The 11,096-nt window shown below is 36.5% G+C and overlaps 1 protein-coding gene and 1 long non-coding RNA gene across 3 annotated transcripts; both read left to right on the top strand.

Moving 5' to 3' along the window:
* Nucleotides 1–294: 294 nt before the first annotated feature.
* Nucleotides 295–2,924, top strand: LOC119083204 (U3 small nucleolar RNA-associated protein 14 homolog A). The gene is made up of 3 exons (XM_037192870.1): nucleotides 295–556; nucleotides 823–1,055; nucleotides 1,118–2,924. Exons 1-3 carry the CDS (start codon nucleotides 376–378, stop codon nucleotides 2,885–2,887), a joined length of 2,184 nt encoding a protein of 727 aa, XP_037048765.1. The 5' UTR covers nucleotides 295–375; the 3' UTR covers nucleotides 2,888–2,924.
* A 2,112-nt stretch (nucleotides 2,925–5,036) lies between these two features.
* On the top strand, nucleotides 5,037–10,355 carry LOC119083208. Of its 2 annotated transcripts, none has more exons than XR_005088818.1 (3): nucleotides 5,037–5,257; nucleotides 8,424–8,594; nucleotides 10,014–10,355. It is a non-coding gene; the product is annotated as an uncharacterized LOC119083208 (long non-coding RNA). The 2 variants fall into 2 exon arrangements; XR_005088817.1 differs by having other exon boundaries at nucleotides 5,037–5,288.
* Nucleotides 10,356–11,096: the final 741 nt, after the last annotated feature.

Here is an 11,096-nt window from a genome sequence, read left to right as displayed (position 1 = left end):
TTGCTATGTAAATCCACAGTTATCCACTGCACTGAGCTGTGCTGTCATTAGTTTCGCAAACCGATGAGATCTATCATCGCAACAAAATTTATTTTTCGGTTCACTTCAAAATTGAAATCTTCAGGCGCACTCACGGCGTAAATTACTCTCCTCATGACACCAGACTAATAACGTCTTCATATAAAACTTTTGAAAAGTGCGGCAAAGACAAATTTCAACATCTCATAACGACCCAGTCAATAAAATTGCAATTTCGATTTTCGATATCGAATTTCTTAGGTGTGTTTTGTCACGTTTGACATTAACGCTGTCATTACAATAACCACGTTGGATAAGTAAATAAATAAAATCAAAACCGACAAATAATTATTAAGAATGAGCGAATCGAATATCATGTTATCCGATCCGCAAGACCATGAAGTGGATAAAAAAACGCACCACCGTCTTCTGGAATCGTTGACGCAATACATAAAAAAGCCGGTACGAAACGAACCGTCTTTCAAACGCAGTGAATTTCATTTAGTGAAAACTAAATCGGACGGAGATGCATTTCCCGGTAAGTGAAACGGAACTGAAATGAAAATTAGGGAAAATAATTTCTGATTTCTCATTCTAATTAAACTTTGAATGAATCCTGTCAATTTTGTGATTATTCAACACCGACAGTCACAAAATTGACGGATATTTCGACTGCAAAAAATACCGATTTTTCATATCACATGCGGCTTATCACAAATCGAAACGGCAAATGTTTCAAAGAAATCAGAAATTAATTGACCCAGACAGTATAAACCGATGTAAATATCATTGCTTCTTCAAAAGGCGCCACAACTTTAGCGGTACCGAATCTGGTCAAAGTGCTGCAGAAGTCGAAGAAGCTGGAAAATGTTGGAACTGCTTTGAAGAAAAGTCTGCGGAACAAGAAAGTCCTGAAGAAACCACTGGAGAAGCCAGTTATTGAACGGATCAATCGAAGCATTAATTATGAGAAAGCCAAGAAGAAACTCAATCAATGGAATGCGGTCGTTGCGGCAAACAGAGCAGCTGATCATTTGGTAAGTTAGGAAGACTGGAGAAAGATAAAGAACCGTTTCTTCTACGAAGTTTATTTTTTCAGTCGTTTCCGCTTCAAACCAAAAATTCCGATATGGAGGTGTACGTCAGCCCATACACGGACGCTTCGAAATTTCGTGTCAAGTCTGATTTGATGGTTGAAATGGAGAAGAGAGACCCAAAACCAGACGTAGAGGCGAATGCAACTATGGAAGATGTGGAGAAATTGACGCGTGAGGAAATGATTGCACGCAGCAAGGAGCTTCGTCTGATTCGTATTCGGGAATCGCAGAAGAATGCCAAAGCGAGGATGCAAAACAAGATCAAAAGCAAAAAATTCCACAAAATCATGAAAAAGGAGAAATTGAAAGAAGAAATCAAGAATTTTCAGCTGCTGCAGAAAAGTGATCCGGAGGCGGCCATTCGAAAATTGGATCAGATTGAGAAGCGTCGAGTCGAAGAACGTGCCCTGTTGAGACATAAGAACACCGGCACCTGGGCGAAAAATCTCCAAATTCGATCGAAGTACGACAAAGATGCGAGGAAAGAATTAGCACAACAATTGTCCATCAGCAGAGAATTGACCCAGGTCAGCCGGAAACCGATCGACGAGGATGACAGCGATACGGAGGAAAGTTCAGACGATGAACCGATGAATGTTTTCAATCCATGGAAAAAGCCGAATCAAACGTTCGATGAAGATGATGAAAATGCTGAAGTTGACCGTCCGGCAGAGGGTTATCGCAAGTATTGGAACACCCGAAACGCTAATGAAGAAGCGTTGGAAATAAGCCGTGCATCGGACGACAATGAAGATTCATCCGAAACACCTGAACAGGAAAATGTGAACGGATGGTTGGTTGAAGAATTTACCGAAACTGCGTCGAACAAACGCCGAAAGCCTAAGTCAATCGTCAATGAAGATGTGCTGGACGACATTTTCGATGAAGCCGAAGAATTCCTGCAGAAAAAAGTGTCCCGCAAACTCAGCAAACTACAGAGCGGAATTGCCAGTGAAACCGATGGATCAAAAAAGAAGTCAACGCCTGGCAAAGCGTATCGCGAAGACTTAAATTTCAAGAAACAACATTCGAGACCAGACTTAGATGAGGAGCTGAACGAAACTCATTTTGAAGACGAATCGACAAACGAACGCGTCAATCTGGCAATGGCAAAACTAACCAATGAGGCAACAACTGATCCCAAGCAGACAGGAAACATAAATCCTGACGAATTTATGAAAACGAAAAAGATTTACTTGAAAACGACATTGCCGAACATCGACCAGGGCGAAGATGACGAAATGGACGCTGCTATGGAGAAGCAATTAACGATTTCCGAGGCGTTCGAAGATGACGATATAGTTAATGATTTCCAACAAGAAAATGCAGATGAGAATGAAAAGAAGCAGCCGAAAGACATCGATCTTACATTGCCCGGCTGGGGATCATGGGGTGGCTGTGGAATCAAACCTCGTTCGAAGAAATTGATCATCAAATTCCCGAAAGAGGAACAGCGTCGCGAAGAGAACAAAGGTCACGTGATCATTGTCGACGAAAAAAACGATGGACTGCGCAAACATCAGGTCTCAAATCTACCATTTCCATTCACCAGCGTAAAAGAATACGAAGCTGCGTTGCGCGCTCCAGTTGGCAGGGAATTTGTTCCAGAAATCGCACACAACTTGCTCACCAAACCGGCAGTGACCACTCAATTGGGTACGATAATCAAACCGATGGACAAGGATGTATTGTTGAAACAGGGGAAGAAACGATTAAATAAAACAGACAGGAGAATCGTGAAAATGGAGAAAAGACGTTCTGTGCAGGCATAGTAAATTGATTAAATCAGAGTCAACAGCAAATGAAATGTCGTTTTATTGGCCTAAAATACTAACGATTTATTCGCAACGGTTGTGATACAATTTATTTGCAATGGTTCGGTTCAGTCAGGCAATGGTTCGGTTGGTAGTGAACATAAGAACACAAACGTTCAGCCATTTTGATGATAGTATTGTCTATACAAAGCACAGTACCACTACACTCGAATTCATGTTCAGGATTTTTTTTTAGAAAAACCGACCTTAGGATCTGGAAGTTCAACTGACTAACTCTCGAATTTCATCATGTCCGGAGCGTTAGCGGAGGACTTGACGCAGTCTAACTTCCAAAAAAAGAACGAAGAAATTTTTTTGAGACGCGGCAACTATATATAGGCGAGAATTTAAGTTTCTTTCCTTTGGCCTGTATCACCACAAATCCTATTCTATCGTATTCGCGCTTCAAATACGAGCAAAACGAGCTATCACTCGACTATGTAGGTTTAAAATTGCCGGAGATACATCGTTTTGAAATTGGTCACTTTTCATACAAAATACACCAAATTGACTTTTCCCAAACAATCAAAATCTTTCAACTTACTCTGTATGTTTCTATCTATCTATCGACGGACGATCTCGGAAACTAGTCAGCCAATCTCCATGAAATTTTGCAGGAACCTCAGGGTGGGCATAAAAATGAAAATGTGATACGCCATTACCCCAGGAAAAACCAGAAATTTGTTTTATTGGCCTCGAAGTGGTTTCTGAGTGTGGTTTTCGAGGGTCGGGAACGCGTTTTCGGCTGTAGCTTAGCTGTATTGAAACCTACAGAGGCGTGCGACCCATCAAATGAAAGGTATTCGTAACACGATTCGAACAAAAAAATAATTTAAAAAGTCGGGGCAGATTCGTTTCAGCTAGAGTGTTTAGAGTGACCAAATTTTGAGCTACTCGAGCGTAGGATGAAAGGACTAATATTTTTGCGATTATGAGAGATAGAGAGTTACTTTCTTCGGCAACGTCTCAGAGTTGTACGAGTAGAACATAGGGGCATATGTGAAAAATGTTGAAAGTTAGAAATGGGTGGGTCAATTAGGGTTTTAGAGTTATTTTGTGAATGGTGGCAGACAGAGAGTTACTTTCTTCGGCAAATTTTCGAATTTCGTCAAATTTTCGAATTTCGTCAAATTTTTGATTTTCGTCAAATTATCGATTTTCGTCAAATTTTCAAGTTTCGCCAACTTTCCGAATTTTTGTTATAAACTGTTATAAAAAGCAGTGTTCTAAAACTTCTAAAACGACTGATATCCCAACAAAAATCTCTTCGAGAAAAGTGTGACGCAGTCTTTGAGGTACAATTTCTAAAATGAATGATATCGCTAGAGTTGACGCTATCAGCTTCGTTACGCAAAAATTAAATTTTACACCCAATTTTAGTTCAAACAAGCTGGCTTAGTTTTTCTCATCATCTGCCAAATAATTTTTACCAAAAAATTTGACTGGAAACAACCAAAATTTTACCAAAAAAATCTGCGTCGCAACGTGGTCAGGAACAGACCAGCAAGAAAATTTATCTGCCACATGCGACGCGGATTTTTTTGGTAAAATTTTGGTTGTTTCCAGTCAAATTTTTTGAAAAAGAAACGTTCGACCATTTTGACATTTCGCTTGTATACTATGAAAACTCCTCAGATGTTCCTTCTATCCGGCGGGCCACGGCAGCGCCATCTAGGTATAATTTCTCTGTGGAATTCACATTCAAATCGCACTAAACCCGTTGTTTTTAAAGAATAAGAACCAGATTTTGCTAGGTTTGCTTCTTTTGATGAGTATTATCGAATTGTATACTCAATTTCGTAAAATTTTTAGATTTTTATTTTTACTAAATATTTTACAGTTTTGAGTATGCCAATCGATAATACTCATTAAAAGATGCAAACCTAGCAAAATCTAGTTCTTATTCTTTAAAAACAACGGAGATATTGCGATTTGAATGTGAATTCCCATACAAAAATTCAAATTTTCGGATCTTATCATACGACAATGCCGCACTAAACGCGTGGATTGACATCATTGACATTCACATTTTGACATTCGTTAGTGTTGTCTGATGTAAAATTATCGCGCTTTTCTCTATTTTTGTTGTCATTGAATCTGTCATCCGAAAACAATAATATTTTGCTTTTTTTTCTGTAAATTTTAAACATAATTTAATTTTACCTCGGTATTATGGAGCGGTCAATAGACGTTTCCGTTAAAATTTTAAATGACGTCCAGATATCAATGTTTCGCATAAACATTACGCCGAATTTCGAAATGTTCATGGTACAAATAAAAAATAAAATGGAACGTTAACATCCGGAAGCATCAGAATTGACTTTGAGGGTAGGTGAAATCGTAAAATCGTGTGCCAGTGGTGAGTACTGTTTACGGAGAGGCGACATTTCTACACGGTCTATTGCGTTAGGCAAAAATTACCTAAGAAAACTCCCTGATCACCGGGCAATTCGCGTCAATGTCGCTAGGTCTGTGACATGACATTTATTCCCTGGCCAGTTTAGGAAGCTGTATGAGAGCACATGCACAAGTATAAACCTAAATGAATTAACGAATTACTGTCACAGACATACAAAGTTTTCTGGTTTTCATGACGGGACAAAATTTTGAAATTTAGTTCCTTTGCATGACAAGTTTCATACGTATCTGTTGTAAACGCGGCAGATCTTAGGAAATTTCGTTTGTCACCCTCACTTCGTTCTGGCTACAGATAGTGAAATTTAATTTAATTTTTTTAGTTTAAATTCCTATATTTCTCTTTTGATAAATCATACGCCTCTATGCGCTTTTTGGTGGCCAGTCCGGCCGTGCAAATATACTGTAAATAGCAGACGTTAAATCCTTACAAACCTAATTCGCTTCAGAACACAGTGCACTGCCTAGATGTTGGTACGGTTCAATACTCAATGAAATAGTCATCGATGGGAAGGGTACACACCTTAATTGATTGCTAATAATAAACGAAGTGACTAATCGCACCCGGTGCTAATAGTCAATTGACACACTATTCGCACCCGAGTGCGAATAGTCAATTTGGACACTATTCGCACCCGAGTGCGACTAGTCAATTTGGACACTATTCGCACCCGAAAGCGAATATTGAACACTATTTGCATGAGGAAGAATAAAATGTACGTAATTTGCGTGTGATTAAAGTGTAATGTTCAAAGAAAAAACGTTCCTTTTACAAATTGTTGGTAAACCAGAGAAAATCTCTGGAAAACCCCCGGTTTTAGCTCCGCCGCATGAAAAATACTAATACAATTGAATTCTTCTTACAAAGAGTAATATTTTTAAAGGTCTACTTTTCAAATTACTTTACAGTTTATAGTTAAAGCCAACCGAAATTTACTTCAGCAGTTTTACCAACCGGTTCACATTTCACTAGTATAAACAAAAATATGCAGCGTGTGAACCAGCTTGGTAAAACATCTGAAGCAAACTTCTATATAAATCATGGGCGCGCGTTAGCATAGCGCCCGTGACGCAAGTCCTATTACTAGAAAAAATGTCAAAAAAAATTTTTGTCGTAGACTGCAGAAGTATATATACAGCAAATATTGAAGTTCTACAATTCAAAGACAAATGACTCCAAATTACTATTAAAAGAAACTAGGCGTCCGTACGAGTTCAACGAGCTATCACACGTTCTTGCAGCTTAAAATTTGGCCACGCAAAAAATCTTCCAAGAAGCCCCATTTCCATACATTTTGGTCAATTTCAGTACTTTAAACGAAATGAAAAAATCCTACGTTACTTTGTTAGTCCGTCCGTCCGTCCTTGTTTCCTATCTTCTAAAGTCTTCTTTAGATTTTGCTGAAATTTTGGGAGTAGATTCTAGTCGTCATTCTAAGACATTCCAGAAAAAAAAATTTAGAGGGAACCGGCCTCGTTTCGGAGCTAGGGCTCCTCGAAGTTCCTATATAGGCCCCATATAAGAACACCTTTAAGTGTGAGTGTGGATGGGTATGGTAGAGCTTTGTTCACTTTTGGTATTTGGTAAGCTCTGCTCGCCTCATTTTTTTCTCTAAATTTAGTATTTTTAAATTTTTAAATTTTCCAAAATTTTTCAAATTTTTTAAATTTTTCAAATTTTTTAAATTTTTCAAATTTTTCAAATTTTTTCAAAATTTTTCAAATTTTTTCAAAATTTTTAAAATTTTTAAATTTTTCAAAATTTTTTAAATTTTTTAAAATTTTTAAAATTTTTTAAATTTTTCCAATTTTTTTAATCTTTTAATTCTTCCAAAAGAACTGATATCAGTCAAAAACACTCAAAAGAGTAAAAGTGACGCAAGTCCCTGCGCATACTTCCAAAACAACTGATATCGCTGGAGGTGACGCATTCTGCGCTTGTACGCAAAAACTGTAACAAAAAATTTTTGGTAAAATTTTGTTTCTAGAATTTCTTTGGTCAAATTTTTCCTGTTACAGTTTTTGCGTACAAGCGCAGAATGCGTCACAACCAGCGATATCAGTTGTTTTGGAAGTATGCACAGGGACTTGCGTCACTTTTACTCTTTTGAGTGTTTTTGACTGATATCAGTTCTTTTGGAAGAATTAGTAGATTGAAAAAATTTGAAAAAGTTTGAAAAAGTTTGAACAATTTGAAAAGTTTGAAAAAGTTTGAAAAATTAAAAAAATTTCAACAAAATCTAAAGAAGACTTTAGAAGATAGGAAACACGGACGGACGGACGGACGGACGGACGGACTAACAAAGCAACGTAGGATTTTTTCATTTCGTTTAAGAGTGATATCGCCAAAACATCGAACAAAATCAGACATTTTGGGACAAGGGGTCACAGATATTATTGACTTATAGCTCATTCGATTCGTTGAACTTTTGCGAGTAAAACATAGTACTACGTTTGGTGAACTTTATTTTGTTGTCGACGCTCGAGGGCATGAAAAGTAAGGGTCTGCCAAAAGGGGCCCAAAATCGTTTTCTCGCGATTAGTCGAGTAAAACCATTTTGGAAAAAAAACTTTTTTAGCTAGCCTTGTAGGCCTTGAAGAGACGCACATTTTGAGTATACACACCAAAAGGTCCATGTTGACCTGTTGGTGATATCAATCATTTTAGGTGAAAAAATAGGTGATTTTCCCAAGTCCCTGACCGGCTGCAGTGACATAAGTCCGAGACATGGTATGTATGGTGAGAGAGCATAGTCTCTGTAGTACCATAACATGCAAAAACATCCTTAGATAAGTTTCACTGCAAAGGGTTGGAGCGACTTTAGTGGAAGTCCACCCCAAGTCGACGAAATTTTATTCATTACTTTCGTTTGTTTTTCGCTTTTTTGAGGTTTTTTGTGCGGCTATTCATTATTTATTGCTGATAAGAGTGATATCAACAAAAATAAAGAATTTTTCGATGTTTTATGCATATATTTCGACTATTTTTCAGTAATTTTTCAGTGGATGACCCCTTATCTATATTTTACTTAACATCGAAGTTTCTGTTCTAAAACATTTCTATCCTGTTTTTTATCAGCATCAAATGGCAATGTTTACCGTCTACTGGATTGCGACGATTATGTGCAGTTTTGGAATGAGGGTTGTGATTCGGTTTTTGTCAGAGAGATCAAGGAAGCAACGAGTCACCTACCACCGCCAGTTCATCGTGATCAGATCTCGCCGAACGGGTTCCTTTGGCGCGCAATAGGTGGGCTTTCTTTGTATGCTTTAGTTTGGACATTCATATATTTCTGTAATAACATCGAAACACTTACGGTTCATATCGACGCCTTCAACAGGCACATTCAATTTATAATTTTCAATCTGGGTTTCATTTTATTTATTAACGTTATCTGGATCGGTCTGAGAAACAGTTATTTTAACTTCATTACCGTTTTTCTGAGTTACGTAAAATTTGTATAATTTATATAATTTGACTTTAGCCCGTTACAACAGGCTGTGCTTCTTAATTTTTTTTTCATTGTAATGTTTTTCGTCTAAGGTAAATGATTTAGTGACCTAGTGAAAAAAAGATCTTAAGTTGTCCGTGTAAATTTGTATGAAGAAAAAATGACCGGTCAACTTACCATCCAATAAACCGCGAGTTGTCCTATGACATTTGTATATGGGACAATTCATGATTTATTGGAATTATATGAAATCGGACAACTCACGGTTCACGTAGGTTAACTCTGCATTTTTATTAATTAATTAACTTTGTTAAACGAAATCTTCAATAATTAATAAAATTTATGTTAATTAAGTAAACAAAAGATAAATCTTTCAAATAAAAGTGGTTCCATGTAACATAGTGCGTCCGCTAAGGCAAAAGATCGTGCAAATCGAGGTAAAATTGATTTTATGATTTTGTTATGATCTGTATGGAATGCTGATTCCAAAATCATCAGGGGCAACGCCGGCAGCTCACTCGTTCCGCCGGGAGCGGCCGTTATGTCACTTTGGCTTCAATGAATTTTCATGTCAGTTCCCAAACAGATATCGATGTGGAATAAGCTGTAAAATATTCTTAAAAGTTCAAAGTTTTTTAGAATAATTTTTTTTATTGACAAAAAAAATCCAAAATGGCCGAAAAAAATGGCTTAAAACTGCTTAAAACCTTGAAATCTGATCGAAATACTAAAAAAATCCTGAAAACTTTCTTTAGGAAGTTTGTAGCCAATTCAAAATCCTATACTTTACGCTTTAAAAAAATTTAAATCGGTCAAAAACTTCAAGCGATATCCCGCCTAGAGTGCACTTTTTCATAGGGTATTTCAAGGATGTCAAAAATAATTTGTCAATTTTTTTGGTTATTTCGTTTTTAAATGATGCGTACTGGTAAAATAAGTAAACCTTGCACATTTTTTTTATTTTCTAAAAAGGTTTAGGTACCCAGAATACGAAAAATCACAAAAATTAATCAAAACATAAATCATGATTATTATGATTCATGGGGCGGGCTCCAGGCCGCAACTGGAAAGCTTAATAATCATCCTCATCTTCTCTTGATCTGAACACATTTTTTTCTCCTTTATTTCTAAAACCCAGTAAAGCTAAATAATAAGTTTTAAGTGAACTGGAACAATTTCGCCCGTAAAATAATTAAAATTTTATCTTTTTTGTTCAGGTTTCTTCGTTCCACAATTCCATCACAAAATAGATTAGAATAATATGTGCGACAAAAATTTTGCTGAATCCAATAGACACCCACATCAACTCGCACAATGTCATTCCGAGTCATCAATTTGGATTCAGAGAGTTTCACTCAGCAGTTCAACAAGCTTTTCGAATCGCTCACTACGTTAAAAATGCATTCGGAAAGAAAATGTCTACAGGAAATGTATTATTCGATGGGGAAAAAGCGTTCGATACTGTTTGGGATGATGGTTTACTACACAAATTGATCAAGTTGAAATTTCCAATCTATCTAATTAAAAATTGTATTAATGATTAGAAATTAAGAAGAATAAACGTGAATTCTAAAAAAAAAAATCTTTCTGTTTATGGTGCAGGCTATGGGTGTGCGATGGATAAAGGATCGAGACTGGCGTAGTCCACAAAAAATTGTTATCATCCCTAAATGTCAAAAATCTATTTAAAACTTGTGGTATAGAAACTAAATTATTTTTGAGTTTTTGGTCTCCCATCTATTTCGACCTCTACTAAAAACCTCTTTGTTAGCTGTATTAGCATTATTCTACTAATTGGAGTCCATTGCTACAGAAAAAAATAAAATCCGGACGTAGTTTGTCGAAAAAGTATTTTTGGTGAGTCGTCAAAGTTCGCCAACTATGAAAAATTCAGTCTATATTAACCTTAAAAATTCGGAAAGGCGACTAGAAAATGATTCAATTTTTGCTCAAGAGGGCTTAAATTCTTAAAAATATGGTAGGCTATACAGCGCAGGAAAATTTTTGAAAATCATGTGAGAAATGTTTTTGTCGTGAGTGTTTGTTTGGTCTAAAATTGAGGCAAAATTGAGAAAACGGAATTTTCGAAAACGTGTAAAAAATCATTGACTCTACATTTTTTTATCAAAAGGTGTTAATGGATTTTAAATTCAATTATATGAATCAAAAATAATGTTTTTTGTGCATTTTTCAAAAATTTGATTTTCTCAATTGAGCCATTCTGCCCCAATTTTAGACCAAACAAACACTCACGACACAAACATTTCTCAGATGATTTTCAAAAATTTTTCATGTCCTTC

The sequence above is a fragment of the Bradysia coprophila genome, unplaced genomic scaffold, assembly GCF_014529535.1.
Source record: "Bradysia coprophila strain Holo2 unplaced genomic scaffold, BU_Bcop_v1 contig_561, whole genome shotgun sequence".
Lineage (NCBI taxonomy): Eukaryota > Metazoa > Arthropoda > Insecta > Diptera > Sciaridae > Bradysia > Bradysia coprophila.
The sequence above is the reverse complement of the archived record's forward strand: the minus strand, read 5'-3'. Positions and strand labels throughout refer to the sequence as shown.

What these genes read in the sequence shown, in the direction of transcription:
- LOC119083204 (XM_037192870.1), top strand. Translation starts at nt 376, where the DNA reads ATGAGCGAATCGAATATCATGTTATCCGATCCGCAAGACCATGAAGTG. An exon ending in GGACGGAGATGCATTTCCCG is followed by an intron (nt 557 to 822) that starts GTAAGTGAAACG and finishes CTTCTTCAAAAG; the next exon opens with GCGCCACAACTTTAGCGGTA. An exon ending in ACAGAGCAGCTGATCATTTG is followed by an intron (nt 1,056 to 1,117) that starts GTAAGTTAGGAA and finishes TTATTTTTTCAG; the next exon opens with TCGTTTCCGCTTCAAACCAA.